This window comes from Myotis lucifugus, unplaced genomic scaffold (assembly GCF_000147115.1).
Source record: "Myotis lucifugus unplaced genomic scaffold, Myoluc2.0 scaffold_651, whole genome shotgun sequence".
Taxonomy (NCBI): Eukaryota; Metazoa; Chordata; class Mammalia; order Chiroptera; family Vespertilionidae; genus Myotis; species Myotis lucifugus.
Window position 1 is genome coordinate 264,635 of NW_005871699.1, and position 18,987 is coordinate 283,621.

At 38.5% G+C, this 18,987-nt stretch overlaps 1 protein-coding gene across 3 annotated transcripts in view; it reads left to right on the forward strand.

Annotated features, from left to right (window-relative positions):
* Window positions 1-18,987, forward strand: part of LOC102427204 (poly(A)-specific ribonuclease PARN) — a 63,524-nt gene that overhangs the window by 24,097 nt on the left and 20,440 nt on the right. For 2 of the 3 annotated variants that reach the window (XM_023746285.1, XM_023746286.1), the window contains 6 exons: window positions 4,413-4,490; window positions 8,971-9,014; window positions 10,630-10,672; window positions 11,450-11,525; window positions 18,316-18,426; window positions 18,732-18,801. In XM_023746285.1, coding sequence (XP_023602053.1) covers window positions 4,413-4,490; window positions 8,971-9,014; window positions 10,630-10,672; window positions 11,450-11,525; window positions 18,316-18,426; window positions 18,732-18,801 — 422 coding nt within the window. The remainder of the gene's footprint in view (window positions 1-4,412; window positions 4,491-8,970; window positions 9,015-10,629; window positions 10,673-11,449; window positions 11,526-18,315; window positions 18,427-18,731; window positions 18,802-18,987) is intronic. The other variant, XM_023746287.1, reaches the window with a different exon arrangement.

Sequence of the window (18,987 nt, forward strand, 5' to 3'; positions counted from 1 at the left end):
CGACCCCTGTGAAGGGTCGTTCAACCCCCAAAGGTTGCGACTCCACAGGTGGAGAATCGCTGATCTAGAGGATGAAAAATAATTGTCTGTGTTGAGTTATTCTACATAACTAATGGAATCTTATATCGGATAGCCTAAATAATATTTGATATTTAAAAAATGTGTTTACCATTTGTGTAAATGTGCTAGAGCAGTGGTTCTCAACCTGTGGGTCACAACCCCTTTGGGGGTCGAACGACCCTTTCACAGGTGTTGCCTAAGACTATCGGAAAACACATACATAATACATATTGTTTTTGTGATTAATCACTATGCTTTAATTATGTTCAATTTGTGACAATGAAAATACATCCTGCATATCAGATATTTACATTACAATTCATAACAGTAGCAAAATTACAGTTATGAAGTAGCAACGAAAATAATTCTATGGTTGGGGGTCACCACAACATGAGGAACTGTATTAAAGGGTCACGACATTAGGAAGGTTGAGAACCACTGTGCTAAAGGGTTTTGTGCTATATATGGTAGACATTTTTTCTTGTTTTCTAAGTCGTTTTGGAAAAGAGGCATCCACATGTTGAATAGATAAACTGGATCATGCTGCTGGCAGTTTTATGAATTACATATCCAAGTCAGACTGCTTGCTTGGATGCTAAATTTCATTTCTTTCCTTGAGTAGTTGGCCTTGGGAGAAGGACTCATTTCCCTGAAAAGGATTCGTCTTGTCCCTAAGATGTTGAGCTTTGCATCAGAAGCTTTAAGGCCGTAGAGACCCTCTCAGAGTTCCATGGCTGTCTCACCAGCAGGTATAGATTTGTCAAAACAGGAGTGCTTGAGAGGAGGCACACCCCTGTCTTTAACTTGGGGTAAATAGAAATTACAGAAGAGGGCTGGCTCCTAGGAGCTCCTTCTCTAAAGTAAGCAAGATAATCAGAATGGAAGAGTAAGTTGGATGAGCCTGGAGGAAAGATGGGAGTCTCTTCAGAAGTGGCTAAGATCACAGGTGTGTATAAAAGCAGAGTTTCTGGTCACATTTGCTTACATTATACACACTTAGCCAGCAGACTTCAGATAAGTAGTTGGCTTGACTGAAGCTGACCCTAAAGAACAGGGATGTGGGACATCAGTAGGCTTTGGGTTCTCTTGTAGCCATCATTATAGTTTAGTTAGCTGGGACATGTGTTCACCTTGTACAAATTCAGATACCGTATCTTGCTGTGTTTCTGTGTTTCCTCTCTTGTCTTCCACAGAATAATTCATAGTATGTTGCTGACCTTTGGTAGTTTATGTCACAAACCATACTATGAAAAAAAGCCCTATTTATTAGTGATGCAGATGTTTAAAATATAAAAGTTCATATCTTAAAAATGCTAACATTTTAAGTTAAGCTCTGTAAAGCTAGTGAACAGTAAATATTCTTAAATATTTATGTCACACCAAGTTCTTTTCCTGTCACCTTTGTAGTAAATCTATGTTTTCTATAGTTTTAAAAACTATATTTTTACTGACTTTACACTTACAGCAAAGTTGCAAAAATAGTACAGAGTTTCCATGTGTTCCTCACTTAGCTACCCCTAATGTCAACATCTTATATAGCCATACAGTTATCAGAACCAGGAAAGTAACATTGGCACAGTATTATGAATTAAACTGTAGACCTTATTTGAATTTCATCAGTTTTTCCACTAAGTATTTTTTCTGTTGATGATTTTATCTAGGATCCCACATTACATTTACTTGTTATTTCTCCTTAGTCTTCTGCAGCCTGTAAGCTTGATATTTTTAAACAGTATTGCTTGCATTTTGTCAAATGTTCCTCAGTTTGGATTTATCTGATCTTTTGTATGATTGGACTGAGGATATACAGTTTATACAAGAATACCGCTGAAATGGTGGTTCAAAATGTTGACCTTAATCACTTGCTTAAGGTGGTATCTGTTAGACCTGTACACTGTGAAGTTATTACTTTTCCCTTTGTGGTTAATAAATATCTCAGGGGAGATATTTGAGCCTATGAAAATTTGTTTTTTTCTCAAACTTTTGCCCACTAATACAGCATCTATCAGTGGATCTTACCTGCTTACCTGTGGCCATTATTGCTCTGATGTATGGCGAGTTTGTATTTTCCTCTTTCTACATTTGTTCTTGGAATTCTTTTATAAGGAAGAGCTATCCCTTCTCCCCTGTTTATTTAATAATTTAAAAAATGTATGAGTATGGACTCAAAGAAATACATTTATCCTGCAGATTAAAATATAGTATTTTTATTGTTTATACTAGAGGCCCAGTGCATGAAATTCGTGCACTGGTAGAGTCCCTAGTGGCTGCCGGCTTCCGGCTGGGTACTCCCTCCCTTCCCCTGGCTGGCCCTGCCCCCTGGTTGAACTCCTGGACAAACTCTCTGTTAAGGGGACAATTTGCATACTATGCTTTTAGTATATAGGATTGTTTTTCAACTTGTACCACCTGTGACATCTAGTCACAATACCATTTTTGTAGTTCTTTTCTTCTCAGCCTCCTTCATTTATAATATAGTTAAGTATTCATTTATAATATAATTAGGTTTTATTAGTGTTAGTATTCCATATTGGATTTCCTCCACATCTTTTCTATAGTTTCAATCAATACTTGATATTTTAGCATTGAATTAGGTACTCAGAATGTGTAGAAACACTGAGCCTAAAGGACAGCTTGTCTGTTAGATTTGGGAAATTTTATATAGAATTATTTATTTCAAGTAATTATGTTTAGCCCTATGAGTCAAGGAGTGTTACTCTGAAGGTCCACTGGGACATAGTAAAAAGCTACATTGTAGCGACCTGATGCTTTAAGTTAAAAACTAGAGCCCCAATGCACGAGTTTGTGCAAGGGGCTCAGCCCTCCCGGCCCCAGCTGCCTTGCGGCCCTGTGGCCCTGCCCACTGGTCATTCCTGAAGGTAGTTCCGCCATCTGGTCTAATTAGCATATTAGCTCTTTCTTATATAGGATTATATAGGATGGTGTCACCCAGCTAGCTAACTCTAAGTCAGTGGTTCTCAACCTTCCTAATGCCGTGACCCTTTAATACAGTTCCTCATGTTGTGGTGACCCCCAACCATAAGATTATTTTCATTGCTACTTCATAACTGTAATTTTGCTACTGTTATGAATCGTAATGTAAATATCTGATATGCAGGATGTATTTATGCGACCCCTGTGAAAGGGTCGTTCGACCCCCAAAGGGGTCGCAACCCACAGGTTGAGAACCGCTGCTCTAAGTTGATACTCCATTTTGGGTAGTTTAATTTTTATCAAAATGAAGTGAACTTATAGCATACATATTGTACTTTCAGTTGGTTGAACACAGTGATTTTACTGAAAATGGAATTTAAGAAACATGCCCCATGAATTTTGACACAAAGATAAAGAAAATGAAAATTCATTTAGTTTATTATAATAGGAAGTCATTTTTATCTTTTAGTTTTGTTATGTATTTTTTAAAAATAAATGAGTTGTCTTAAAGAACACAATTCTAAAGTACGGTGGGGCCTTGACTTACGAGTGTCCCGACTAACGAGTTTTTCGAGATATGAGCCGTCTCTCGGCTGATTTTTTGCTTTGAGTTGTGAGCTAATATTTGGGTTACGAGCCAGCTTCAGATACCCCACCTCTAGTTGGCGCAGCAAACATCACAGTGAACGCCACAACATCAGCCCAGCATCACGTGTCTCACTCGTTCACTTTAAGATTTTTATTTATTTATTTATTTATTTATTTATTTATTTATTTTTTTAAAATATATTTTATTGATTTTTTACAGAGAGGAAGGGAGAGAGATAGAGAGTTAGAAACATCGATGAGAGAGAAACATCGATCAGCCGCCTCCTGCACATCTCCTACTGGGGATGTGCCCGCAACCCAGGTACATGCCCTTGACCGGAATCGAACCTGGGACTTTTCAGTCCACAGGCTGACGCTCTATCCACTGAGCCAAACAGGTTTCGGCCACTTTAAGATTTGACATACGAGTAACTTGAGTTACAAGCTCCGTCACGGAATGAATTAAACTCGTAAGTCAAGGCCCCACTGTAGATATTTGGAGTTTGAGTGTTTTCAGATTTTACCTTTTTAACTTGAGCCCTTCAATCAAAATTTAGTACTCCTGATTCTTGTGGGTGGCCAGATTAATAAAAATTAGAGAAGAAGATCAATGAAATCAAACCATTTGGAACTTTTATTTTGCATTCTATATTTAACACCCCAAAATTGAAAAAGAATGAAGCCAACCCTAATTTTCTTATTTGCACATATTTATGACTTTTTTAATGTGGTAAAATAAGTTTAGTAGACAATCCTCATAGGTTTTCACTCTCCAGCCACACTATAATTTTGTACCGGGAAGTCTTTTTCCTAACCTTGACTTTCTTTAGGGAAAACTTATTATTGGACACAATATGCTCTTGGATGTTATGCACACAGTTCATCAGTTCTGCTGTCCTCTGCCTGAGGTAAGTGACTTGTCAGCCTGTGTTGAAAATTCGTGGTTCTTTATTACTGAGAGAGTGTTCTCTACTTGAGTGTTGTTTTCTTGTATGCAGCATGTTCCCAGAGAGGGAGATCATGTGCTTAGGTGTACATTTTTTAAAAAAAATATGTTTTTATTGATTTCAGAGAGAGATAGAAACATCAATGATGAGAGAGAATCATTGATGAGAGAGAATCATTGATTGGCTGCCTCCTGCACGCCTCTCCTACTGGAGATCAAGCCAGCAACCTGGGAGTATGCCCTGACCAGGAATCAAACGGTTAAGTTCCTGGTTCATGGGTGGATGCTCAACCACTGAGCCACACCGGCTGGGCTTAGTTGTACATTTTTGAAGGGGTGTACATGTATGTACAGGCCATTTTAAGGGATCTTCAGTCATCTGCCATTGCCAGAGCAAGGCTAAACATTTGTTTTATCTTAATGTCAGTGGTTTGCTCAATTAATGCTGGGTAGGGATTTCTCAGCCACAGGTGTGGTTATCTAGTTTGCTACCGCTAACATTAGACATAGCAGGGCCATTGAAGCAGAGTGGTGCATTAGGTCAAGTGAGCTGGATCAGCTCCTGCAAAGTTCTTGATTACCTCTTGCTAAGCTGCTTCCCTTAGATTCTCTGTTGACCTTGTTTTTTTCTTTCACTTTTGGAGCCAAGTCGTCTCAGTGCAGGAAAGCATGAGCTTCTTTGGCTCAGGAAAAGAGCTTCTCTTCTGTCTCTTCCCCTCTGTTCCCTAACTGCACATGGCCTCATCTCACTTGTCCTCCCATCTCCTGTATTTTCTCTCCATATTTTATGTCGTTTAGTGGTCTCACTCACTTTTATAACTTCAGCTGAGGACGCTGACATTAGTCTCTCCAGCTCCTCTTAGAACTGGGAACACAGTTGATGCTAGATTCCACACGTCCCTACCTGGAGAGCCTTCAGACTAAATGGTATTTAAAATTTACAAGTTTCAGAGGAGATATGTAACTTGCACTACCTTTCTTTCTTTCTTACTGCCTCAAAATCAGTTCCTTCTATTGATTCCTTTATTATAAATAATACCCAGTAACCAAGACTATTTTTAACATTGGTTTTGACTCTTTCTCTTCCTCCCGGACCTGGTCAGTTAAAAATCCTGACAATTTTGTTTCCATGCTGTGTCTTGCATTTGGATTCTTTTCATTTCAATTGCAACTAGCCTGTTTTTCATCTGGAGTTCAGCAAATTCCAGGCAGGATTCCCTGACTCACTTTAACCTTCAGCCCATCCTTTAAATCATAGGTTGGTAGGTAAACTTTTCCTATAAAGGGCCAAGTGGTAAGGTAAGTATTTGGGGCTTTCCAGGCTGCATAGCCTCTGTTATAACCCAACACTGCCATTGTAGTCCCAAAACTGCCATAGAATGCATCAAGAAATGGATGTGGCTTTGTCCTAAAACTTTACTTAAAAAATAGGTGGTGGGCCAGATTTGGCCTGCAGTCCATAGTTTGCCAACCTCTGCTTTCAGCTGCCACCAGATTAATCTATTATTCCTTCTGGATTGGAAGATACCTGCTTTGGAGTTTAGTCTAAACTTATACATCTGCAAAGCCTCAGTTACTTCCCATTTCTTAGGGGACATTGTCCCAGCAGCATCTTGATGACTTTCCTTTAGAAAAGTCCACTGGAGCCCAGCTGTGGACACAGTGGTTCTGTTGCTCCCCTTGTCCTATTTTTGTGACGTTAAGATTGTCACTGCTTCTCATGACAACTGTATCACCCTCTGGGACTCAAAGACTTCATACTTGTGAGTCTCAAAACAAATGTGATGGGTGTGAATTTGCATTTTATAAATATAAAGATCTAATATTTATCTCTTATTGGCCAAACAGACCAAAGTAGCAGCTTCTCTCACTTAAAAAAAATGTTTTTATTGATTTTTAGAGAGAGAGAGGAAGAGGGATGGAGAGATAGAAACATTGATGAGAGAGGAACATCATCAATCAGCTGCTGCCTGCACGCCCCCTACTGGGGCTCGAGCTCACAACCCCAGCATACGCCCTGGCCCGGAATCGAACCAATGACCTTTTGGTTCCTGGGTTGATGCTCTACCTCTGAGCCACACCAGCCGGGCTCTCATGACTTTTTGACCTTTAAAGCAATGAAGTTATCAGTGAGGAAAGTGTATTTAATACTGTATTTATAGGTGTTTTGGATACCAAGCAGAGTTTGGCACATTGGAGGCATTGAATATTGATTGAACAAATGAGTGCCTTCCCAGTGTGCCAGTTTTATAATCTTCTGATAATGTATGTCTCTGTTCGCATCACTGACCCTGCTTAAAATTCTGAACTAATGCCACATTCTTTGTTTCTCTATACAGTTGATTCTTTTTAGCTTGGCATATTAAGCTTTCTATGATTTGACCTAAACCTTCTCGCATAGTCTAGCCACTCGTTATTCTCCTTATTCCAAGCCAGAATGGCTCATTTGTTCCCTGAGAAGTGCTTTGTATGTTTGTGATTTCGGAATATAATTTCCTCCAACTTGAATTTTCTCTAGCCGTTCTCAATGCTTGCTGTATCCAACTTTACCTATCTTACCATGGTCCAGCTTATGCCTCCTCCAGGAAGTTTTCCCTGCCTGCTGCCTTGCCCAACAGGTGATCTTTCCTTTTTCTGACCTCCCACAGAATTGTGTGCCTGTTATGGTGCATGAATTTTGTCTTTACAGCTTAACCTCCTTCTCCTGTTAGGTGATTAGTGTCTTGGACAAGGACTATAACCTTGTTATTGTCTTTGTTTAAATGCCTAGCATAACAAACAAACAAAATAAATGCCTAGCATAGCATTTTGTAGGTAAGCTCTTAATAAATGTTACCTTGAATGAAACTATGTTTGAATCACATTTTAGTAGAAAGAGCCACATGATCTGTTGCAAAATAGGCGGTGGATTAGGATGAGTGGTTTTATCCCTTGCATTATTAGTAAGGTAACCTGAGTAAGTTACTTAACTTATGTTCTATCATTGTCAGAGGAGAAAGTTGTTTTTTTCCATCTATCTTTGGAAGCAGTGATATAAATGAGAAAACCTACGTAAAATGGTAGAACTTTTACAAACACTGGTACCAAAATATGCATTTAAAAGTAACTAAAGAATCCTTATTTTGGAGCTACCTTTTAAGGGAAAGTCTCTTCTTAATCTTTATGGTACTTCTATATGACCTTTTAGAAGGCGCTGGTTTAGAACTTTGCTATTGCTGGCCCTGGAAGTAGCCATAATTCTAAATTTTCTTGCTTGTCAAGCTTTGTAATGGTATTGAGAGATTATAAACAGTCCTCATTGCATTTTTGTTTGGGTTAGAATTGAAACCCCTTGTTCATGTATTGTCCACTAATTTAATGATAGCCATTTGAAAGCTGGTAAATTTTACAAAGTAGCTACATACAATCTGTATTTACAGGTTTGAAGAGCTCATTGGGAATGGCTGAAGAGAAGTGTAGTTACAAAGGGTCAGGAGAATGACTGTCAGTCTATTGAGGCAATTATGCATATAAATGAGTTAATTTAAAATTAGAGCAGTCTCATTCAGCTTTAGACTTCCTGATCAAAATAAACTTGGGAAATGAATTATCTAATGTAGGTACTTGCTATTGGTGCCACGTTAGCAATTTTCTGAGTAGCTAAAACAGGAATTGTGTGTATATTGGAAAGTGTGTGTTTTAATGGTAACTTTTATTTTTTATAATTTTTAATATATTTTTTTTTATTGATTTCAGAGAGGAAGGGAGAGGGAAAGAGGGAGAGATAGAAACATCAATGATGAGAGAGAATCATTGATTGGCTGCCTCCTGCATGCCCCCTCCTGGGGATCAAGCCCACAACCTGGGCATGTGCCCTGAACAGGAATAGAACTGTGACCTCCTGGTTCATAGATTGATATTCAACCACTGACGCACGCCGGTTGGTCTTTAGTGGTCATTTTAACTAACATTTCAAAGGTATTCCCAATAAAAGAATAATCTAGTTTACAGTATTCATTTCCTGTATAAACCATTTTTTAAAATAAAATTTCTATTCTCTCTATAATGATGAATTTGTGTAATAGAGTTATTGCTGAAAGTTTTCTATATATAATAGAAACCTATGTCCCCCCCTCCTATTTCAGTCATAAAATACTTATATTTGTTTGTATTGGTTATGCAAAGGTTTCGTATCAGGCCATATGATTCCCAATCAGTGAGGAAATAATGAAGATTTAAAAAGTTATTATCGGAGCTCCAGTGGCGCAATTGGTTAGCGCGCGGTACTTATAAAAAGTTATTATCAACTAGAAACAGGTCTGGCAATTTAGCTTTAAAGGGCCTGTATGAGGTATAATAGTTAGTTTAAGAAGAGACCTATGGAACTAGAAATATTTATGTATGTTTTTAAAACTATTAGTGTAACAGTAAAAGTGTAACAAGTCCACTTTCTTGTTTTTTAGGAATTAAATGAATTTAAGGAGATGACAACATCTGTTTTCCCCAAGTAAGATTCCTTTCCAGATTTGTCTTTCATTTAAAATAGTCATCATGGCGTATGTAATACAAATAGGTGTATAGTAATTTTTTGAATCCATTAGATCATGATTACAATCCACTTCATATAAGCTGGGAAATCTTTTATTTAATAGCTCCAAGTTTGTAATGGTTTGCTTTTATAATTGACTAGAGGCCCAATGCACGAAATTTGTGCAAAGGGCTCTGCCCTCGCAGCTGCGGCAGCTTGCCTCGGCCCTTGCGGTAGCAACTTGCCTCAGCCCTCCCAGCCCCGGCTTCGTCCGGAAGGTCGTTTCGATGTCTGGTCTAATTAGCATATTACCCTTTTATTATTATAGATGATTGGTTTTGTTATCTATTAATACCAGAATTTGAACTGAGTGAAATTAGCAATTCCATTTTTTTCCTCATCCCATGTCTTTTTAAAAAAAAAAAAATTTTTATTGATTTCATAGAGGAAAGGAGAGGGAGAGAGAGAGATAGTTACATCAATGATGAGAGAGAATCATTGATTGGCTGCCTCCTGCATGTCCCCTACTGGGGATCAAGCCTACAACCCGAGCATGTGCCCTTGACCAGAATTGAACCCGGGACCCTTCAGTCTGCAGGCCGGTGCTATATTCACTGAGCCAAACTGGCTAGGTCTCATCCCATGTCTTGATGTCTGAAGAATTGGTGAAGTTTTCTTGAGTTGGCTTTTATCTTTCCTGTATGTTGGATGTACCTTGTCACAGTGAAGTGTCTAGTTGAGAGTATTCAGTTGAATATTGGATATAGTTGAATATATAGTTGGATATTGTCAACTATCCAGTTGAGAGTATTCTGTACTCTGTCAAGAACTATCTACCTAGAGTTTTTCCCCTCAATTTTAAGTCTGTGCCTTTATCTGTGTTTTCCACAATTAATATTGCATGCTAATTCTGATATGTCACATGTCTGATAGATCACATATCGGTCATGTGGAGCCTACAGAGCAAGCCTCTGCATTTGAAGACCTGTTTGAAGAGGGACAGGAGAGGCAAAAAAGCAGTTTCTCTTATAGCCAGGATATTTCTGTCCTATTATCTAGTGTTCACACTTATGTGAAAAGAAACAGTTTTTATTAGTCTCTCTCTGTTTTTTATTATTCCATTCACTGAAACAGAGTAGTAAGAAGTAACTACAATAGTATAAACCTACCAAATGCAGATTTTGACCCTCCAAGAATTTATAGTGTACAAACCTGGGTAGTGGTGGTAGATAGTAACGACTTGGCAATGTTAAACCTGTAGCAGTATTTGAGCCATGTAAAAACATATGAGGATATTTGACTTCTCCTTGAGGTTGATGTAGCCCACACCCTCTCTGGGTACAAGCAAATCCAGAACTTGTGCTCTGTGTATGGCAGAGTGTGGACTCTCCCACAGCCTCTTGATGAAGTCCCTGGGTGAGGAGACCAAGTTCCCAGTCTAACCTATTAGGGATGCCAGCGCCAGGCTCACAATGGCTAATGTGCTTAATTTCCCTGTCCACTTTTAAGACAATAGGCTATTCATTTGAGTAAAATACATTTTGAACATTGATATACATTTTGTTTACCTTATTAAAAATTCTTTTGTTTTTAGGCTCTTGGATACTAAATTGATGGCCAGCACACAACCTTTTAAGGTATTTAAAAAATTTGAACAATATTTGAAATTCTCAAAATTGCTACTAAGAGCTTTGGAATTCTGGTCTATTTAAATGTTATTGTTAAAATCCATCTCCAAAAAAGAAAAAAGAGAAGAACGTAAAAGGAAAAAAGAATTGGCAAAAGACTAGAAATAAATATATCAAAATGTGAATAGCGGTTATCTTTGGGTGGTGGAATTGTATTTCCCCCCCCTTTATTCTTTTTGAATGTACGTTTTTAACATTAAGATATATAATGTATAGGGAATGATATCAGCCTATGTAAAATGAATTTAATACATTTAAGTATTAATCAGATTTTTTTGCACATTTTATCTCAATAAAGTGTGTCAACTATTCCAAAAAAAAAGATATATAATGTATTTTTGAATAGGTTACACAGGCACACACTTCTTCCTTTATTTTCCTTATTTTATATATGTTCTAATCAAGAAAATTCAGGTAAAGGTGCAATCATTTACTACTTTGTGAAGTGACTTTATACAGCTGAGTGAAATGAATGTCAGCACAGTATAAGAACAAATATAGCTTTCTGGCCCAAGGTCTGTAAATATTTAGCACATCTGTTTAAACTCTTTCATATGACTAAACCTTCTATATGCTGAAAGTTAAACTTGCTGGTTTTCTTTCACATTGAATAAATGATGACTCCACTCTTGTGTTTCTTTAAAGAACACAAGGGGGCAGTATCTCTTTAATATATATTGTACTGAGATGATGAAGGCTTGTAATTCTCTGCTTACTGGTTTGCAGGATATCATTAATAACACATCCCTTGCAGAATTGGAAAAGCGGTTAAAAGAGACACCTTTTAACCCTCCTAAAGTTGGTAAGAATACAAAATATAAAATGAAAATCCGAAACTTGTTGTGATAATTATGTATTAACTTATATTGTAGAAGAAAGGTGAAACTGCTCTAGAAACTACATTGTACATTTATAGATTTTGGCTAAGTTAACTTGCTTATGTCCTGTGTTGAATTCATGCTTTCTCAGTAAAAGTAATCTTCTAATCTTACATCTGTTTTATGTGCATGGATTTGGGTAGCCTGTTCTTTGAGAGGTTTAGCAATTAAACCTTCAGGGCTTTTATTTCCTAGTGCTTGGAATTCTCCCAAAACGATGTGTCCTTTCTATGGTGCATTGTTTAAGCAGAGACAAAGAATAGGTGATTAATTGTCAGGACTAGAATGAAAATAGCCTTTTTGTTTCAGAAAATCCCAAGGTTTACAGATGAGAAAAGAGAGTCCTTTCCATCCCTTCCTCCTTCAGAGGTAGCTTTGGAGTGGAGTAGGGAGGAATATTTCTCAGGCCAGAGATGTTTTGCCATCCTGGCTATGGCCCCAACCCAGGTAGTTGGTGAACCTTCCAGGTGTCACTTCCTTGGTTCCTGTTTGCCTAATTGTACTGCTGATACTGTAATTAGTCTCCCATTAGCTGTAATCTCTAAATTCTGAAGACATTGGTAATAGGACTAAGGGTTCAGAAATAGACAATGACAGGTACTAAAGTAGCTAAGAATACAGTTATTTGCTTTCCTTTCTGGGTAATAGTTCAGAAAAGGAGTTAAGAAAAGGGGTGTGTGGCTCACTTGGCTTGTGTGGCTCACTTGGTTGTCTGGTGCACCGAAAGGTTGCTGGTTAGATTCCCAGTCAGGGCACATGCCTGGATTGCAGGCTTGATCCCCAGTAAGGAGGGAGCAGAGGCAGCCTGTCAATATTTTGCTCTCACATCTATGATTCTTTCTCTTTCTCCCTCTCCCTCCCACCTCCTCTAAAAGTCAATAAAAAAATCTTTAGGAAAAAAGCAAAGGGGTGGGTGAGGGGAAGGAAACCTGATGTTTTTCTATGGCAATATAATGGAAATGATTTTGCAAATCTGTGTTTCAGCTGTTGGTCGAGTAGAGGCTATTAATTAGTTCGCTATTGTGTTATATAAGATTTAAAAAAATATTTTTATTGATTTTAGAGAAAGAGGAAGGGAGAGGGATAGAGAGATAGAAACATCAATGAGACACCTCTGTTGGCTGCCTCCTTTACTCCCCCTACTGGAGATCAAGCCCACAACCTGGGCATGTGCCCTGACTAGGAATTGAACCGGTGACTTCTTGGTTCATGGATTGAGGCTCAACCATTGAGCCACACTGGCTGGGCTAATATTGTTATTATTATTTTTAAAATATTTTTATTGATTTTTTTACAGAGAGGAAGGGAGAGGGATAGAGAGTTAGAAACATCGATGAGAGAGAAACATCGATCAGCTGCCTCCTGCACACCCCCTACTGGGGATGTGACCGCAACCAAGGTACATGCCCTTGACCAGAATCGAACCTGGGACCTTTCAGTCCGCAGGCCGACACTCTATCCACTGAGCCAAACCGGTTACGGCATATTATTTTTTTTTCAACTTAAAGTCTTAATGTTTAATACAGAGGTTAAAAATTTTTGTTTGTACAGAATTGTATTGATGTAAAAATAGTTACAGCCTTTTCATTGATAATTTCCCTTCATGCTTTTGATTTTGTTGTAACTTTTTTTTTCTGTTTTTCATATGATGGTTTCAATACCATTTTATTTTATTTATTTTATTTTATTTTTTAAATTAAATCTTTATTGTTCAGATTATTACAGTTGTTCCTCTTTTTTCCCCCTATAGCTCCCCTCCACCCGGTTCCCACCCCACCCTCTGCCCTTACCCCCACCCACTGTCCTCATCCATAGGTGTACGATTTTTGTCCAGTCTCTTCCCGCACCCCCCACACCCATTTCCCCCCCGAGAATAGTCAGTCCACTCCCTTTCTATGCCCTGATTCTATTATAATCACCAGTTTATTCTGTTCATCAGATTATTTATTCACTTGATTTTTAGATTCACTTGTTGATAGATGTGTATTTGTTGTTCATAATTTGTATCTTTACCCTTTTCTTCTTCTTCCTCTTCTTAAAGGATATAATACTGGTTTGGTGGTGATGAACTCCTTTAGCTTTTTCTTGTGTGTGAAGCTCTTTATCTGACCTTCAATTCTGAATGATAGCTTTGCTGGATAAAGTAATCTAGGTTGTAGGTTCTTGCTATTCATCACTTTGAATATTTCTTGCCACTCCCTTCTGGCCTGCATAGTTTCTGTTGAGAAATCAGCTGACAGTCGTATGGGTACTCCCTTGTAGGTAACTGACTTTTTTTCTCTTGCTGCTTTTAAGATTCTCTCTTTGTCTTTTGCTCTTGGCATTTTAATTATGATGTGTCTTGGTGTGGTCCTCTTTGGATTCCTTTTGTTTGGGGTTCTCTGCGCTTCCTGGACTTGTAAGTCTATTTCTTTCACCAGGTAGGGGAAGTTTTCTGTCATTATTTCTTCAAATAGGTTTTCAATATCTTGCTCTCTCTCTTCTTCTGGCACCTCCATAATTCAGATGTTGGTATGCTTGAAGTTGTCCCAGAGGCTCCTTACACTATCTTCATATTTTTGGATTCTTTTTTCTTTTTGTTTTTCCGGTTGGGTGATTGTTGCTTCTTCGTATTTCAAATCTTTGACTTGATTCTTGCGATCCTCTAGTGTGCTGTTGGATCTCTGTATAATATTCTTTATTTCAGTCAGTGTATGCTTAATTTCTAGTTGGTCCTTGTTCATATCCTCGAGGGTCTTACTAGATTTCTTGAGGGTCTCACTAAATTTATCGGCGGTTTCTAGAAAATTCTTGAAAAACCTTATAAGTTTGGTTTTGACCTCTATATCCAGTAGTTTGCTTTCCTCCATTTCTGTCATTTGTGACCTGTTTCTTTGTCTCCACATTTTTTATGCTTCCCTGTGTTGATAGAGTCGCTTTCTGTGCTAGGTGTCCTATAGGGCCCAGTGGCTCAGCCTCCCCAATTACCTGAGGTGGACACTCTTGGTGCACTCCTTTGTGGGCTTTGTGCACAGTCTTGTTGTAGTTAAGCCTTGATTGTTGTAGGTATCACTGGGAGGAATTGTCCTCCAGGCCAATTGGCTGTGAGAATCAGCTGTGTCTACAGTGGGAGAACTTCTGTGCTGGAGACACCCTTCTGGGGCAAGACTTTCTTCAGTAGGGCTTTGGTGCTCACTGAGTCTGCCCCCTGAGTGTGTCCCTTATGGATCTGAGGAGTTGTAATCTGGATGGTCCCACTCTGACCACTGGGTACACTGGCTCTTGGATCTCTAAGGAGGTGCTAATTTAGCCTCTGCCTGAGGCTACCCAGCAGGAGCTATGGAGATATCTGCAGATTCCTCTTCTTTGTTTGGGATGTGGAGGTGCCCAGATGAGGCCCAGCGGTGAGGCAGTGCAAGCTGCTGTGGGGCCTTGGGCCTTCTTTTGGAAGTTCTGGGTCTCTCTGACCTAGCTGCAGTTTGTTAGGTAATTTTAGATTGCAAAGGGCCAGGCCATTTATATGCAAAAGCCTCTGCACAGCTGGGGCGGGGTCTCAGGAAATCAACAGGCAGAGAGCAACAGCTATGGCTGATCCTCAGCCCTGCCCTAAGGGGCCCCAAGTCTCAGTGTCCTGGTAATCGCTGCAAGCACCTTTGAGAGAAAGCCGCCCTCGAGTTCCGCCCGCTGCCAGACAGTCCAGTTTCTCCCCATATGAGTCTGGGTCCCCAGAGACTTGCCCAGAACTGGAGTTCAGAGCAGTCGGAAGCTTGAGACTCCCTCCCGATTGAAAAAGACTACCATGTCCTCAGTTGCCAACCCTTTCCACATGCGCCTCCGTACCTCTGCACTGTACTTCTGCACCTCCTCTGAGTCTCAGTGTGCTTTTTTCTTTCCTTCTAGTTGTAGAATTTCCACTCAGCCAGCCTTCCTGTGGTTCTGGACGATGTCTGTTTTGTCTTTTAGTTGTATTTTTGAAGTGGTTGTGCGAGGCAGCAATTTCCAGAGTTTACCTATGCCACCATCTTGGTTTCTCTCCTGTTGTAACCTTTTTGATATTCATTTTCTGGATGGTTTTAGGAAATAATTATGAGTTATAGTTTTATCATATTATTTCCATATAATATTCTGCTGTCTGGTAGAGAATTTACTCTAAAGCAGGTAGGTCACTCTTCTCAGACGATATCCTCTCAGCATCTATGTATATCCATGTGACAAAAGAATTATGTTATAAAATGGTCTATACTATGAAGTGGCCCCATGTTTCAAGGGCTGCATTACAGAAAGTTCTGAACCGTTTTTTGTAGTTAGTTGTGCTTTCATCTGTAGATCTGTAAGCTTGGCAACATAATAAAGGGCAATATTGAATTGAGCTATCAATATTGATTGGAGTCTTGCTTTTGGGAGGATTATCTGCGGTATTAACAGATAATAATTAGTGAGTGTTTACCTTGTACCACGCACTATATAAGATCTTTACTTAGTTAGCTCTTTAGATCCTCACCAAAAAAGGGAGATTTTGATTATTATCTTCATTCTCCCAAAATGAAGGACCAGAAGCGAAGCCCAAGATGATATAGTAAATAAGTGGTGAGCAGAGATTCAAACTTAAACACAGTGGGGCTCCAGCGTCCATGCTTAAATCATTATTCTGAAATTTCTGTTGTGTCCCAATGCTACCATTGTCTCTAAGAGTAGACACTCCTTTTTGTGACGGTAGAGAGAAATCAGAAGAGGAATCATTGTCATAAAGCAAGGCATGATTGTAAATAGCACTGACCATTGTGCAATGGAGAGGCCTGTGACTCTCTTTGATAACATAACTGAGGATTGCTCTAGTCTAGACAAAAGCCCTCATTTTCAGTGAGTCTGTTATCTCATATTATAAGGGCTTATGTGTAGAGAAATTAAGAAATTGTAGATTCACTGCAATTCCCATCAAAATATCAATGGTGTATTTTACAGAACTAGAACAAATAATCCAAAAGTTTATATGGAACCACAAAAGACCTTGAGTAGCCCCAGCAATCTTGAGAAAGAAGAACAAAGTTGGGGGATGCTTACTGGATATCAAACTATGTTACAAAGCTATAGTAATCAAAACAGGATGGTACTGGCATAAAAACAGACATATAGCTCAATGGAACAGAATAGAGAGCCCAGAAATAAACCCATGCCTATAAGGTCATTTATATTTGACAAAGGAGGCAAGAACATACAAAGGGGTAAAGACACCATTTTAATAGCTGGTGTTGGGAAAATTGGACAGGTATATGCAAAATAATGAAACTAGACCACCTTCTTATACCGTGTACAAGAATAAACTCAAAATACATTAAAAATTTGAATGTAAGACTTGAAACCTAGAACTCCTAGAAGAAAACATAGGCAGTAAAACCTCTGACATTTCTCTTAGCAATACTTGTTTTGATATGTCTTCTCAGACAAGGGAAACAAAATAAAAAAATAAAAAAAATGAGATTACATTAAACTAAAAGGGTTTGCACAGCAAAAGAAACCATCAATAAAACAAAAAGACAACCCATGGAATGGGAGAAAATATTCACCAGTGATAGATCTGATATCTAACGTTTATAAAGAATTCATACAACTCAGCACCAAAAAATGAATAATCCCATTAAAAATGGACAAAGGATCTGAATAGACACTTCTCCAAAGAGGAGATACAAATAGTCAATAGACATATAAAAAGATGCTCAAGGTCACTAATCATCAGAGAAATAAAAATTAAATCCACAATGAGATATCATTTCACAGCTGTCAGAATGGCTGTCAGCAATAAGTCAGCAAACAAGTGTTGGCAAGGATGTGGAGAAAAGGGAACCCTCGTGCACTGTTGATAGGAATGCAGATTGGTGCAGTTGCTATGGAAAACAATGTGGAGAGTCCTCAAAAAATTAAAAATGGAACTGTCTTAGGACCCAGCAATTCCACTTCTGGGTATATATATATACTAAGAATCCTGAAACACCAACCAGAAAGAATATATGCACCTCTGTGTTCATTGCAAGTGTTATTTACAATAACCAAGATATGGAAGCAATCCAAGTTCCCACCAATAGATGAGTGGATAAAAATCTGTGGTACATGTATAGTATATGATGAAATATTACTCAGCCATAAAAAAGAATGAAATCTTATCATTTGTGATAGCACGGATGAACCTAGGGAGTATTATGCTAAATGAAATAAGTCAGTCAGAGAAAGACAGATACTATATGATTTCACTTATATGTGGAATCTAAAGAATAATATAAACGAACAAACAAAACAGAAACAGACTCCTAGAAACAGAGAACAGACAAATGGTTGCCAGAGGGGTGGGGCATGGAGGATTGGGTAAAAAAAGTGAAGGTATTAAGGAGTACAAGTTGGTAGTTAGAAATCAGTCATAGGAATGTAAACTATAGCATAGGGAATAGTCAATAATATTGTAATAACTATGTATGGTGCCAGGTGGGCACTGAAATATCAGGGGAAATACTTTGTAAAGTATATGGTTGTCTAACCACTGTGTTGTACACCTGAGACTGAAAAAAATAATATGAATGTAAACTGTAATTGAAAAATAAAGTTAAAAAAAGTTTTTAAAATGCTTTTTTAGGATATTTCTATAGCACATCTAAATACAATTTGGATTTGGTAGGGCAATACACTTACCAGTCTTCATGATTTGTGACGTCCTTGAGAAAACTGTTTTTTCTTTTTTTTCTTTAGAAAGTGCAGAAGGTTTTCCAAGTTATGACACAGCTTCTGAACAGCTCCATGAGGCAGGATATGATGCTTATATCACAGGACTGTGTTTCATCTCCATGACAAATTACCTAGGTATTCACTGTACATGTTTCTGTCAAACACAATGGTCTAGAGTGGATCTTACCTGTCTAATAGTTCCCTGGGATCCACTCACCCAGTTAGAAATGGCAGGGGATGGAGTCGGAGGAGATTGGGTTGGAGCAGATGGAGAGTACATAAGGAAGAACCATTGACTTGTACCTGTGGTATGGTACTTGCTCATATGAGTACTTTTTACCCTTGCTGACCCATACTATTGATTTAAATATATTTTCGCCTGAATTTTCAGGTTTTGTCTACTTGACTATATATAATACTCTGCTTCTTTTCTTTATTAGGTTCTTTTCTTAGTCCTCCAAAAAATCATGTGTCTGCCAGATCAAAACTCATTGAACCCTTTATCAATAAGTAAGTAATCAGTGGGTCCCAAGGCCCACATTCTCTCGCTGTGGTATAGCCTAGTATCTGGAATGTTAATTAGGGATGATTGGGAGGTGTAGTGCATTATTATTATTATTATATTATATTATTATTACTAGAGGCCCGATGCACGAAATTTGTGCAGGGGCTCAGCCCTCGAAGCCATGGTGGCTG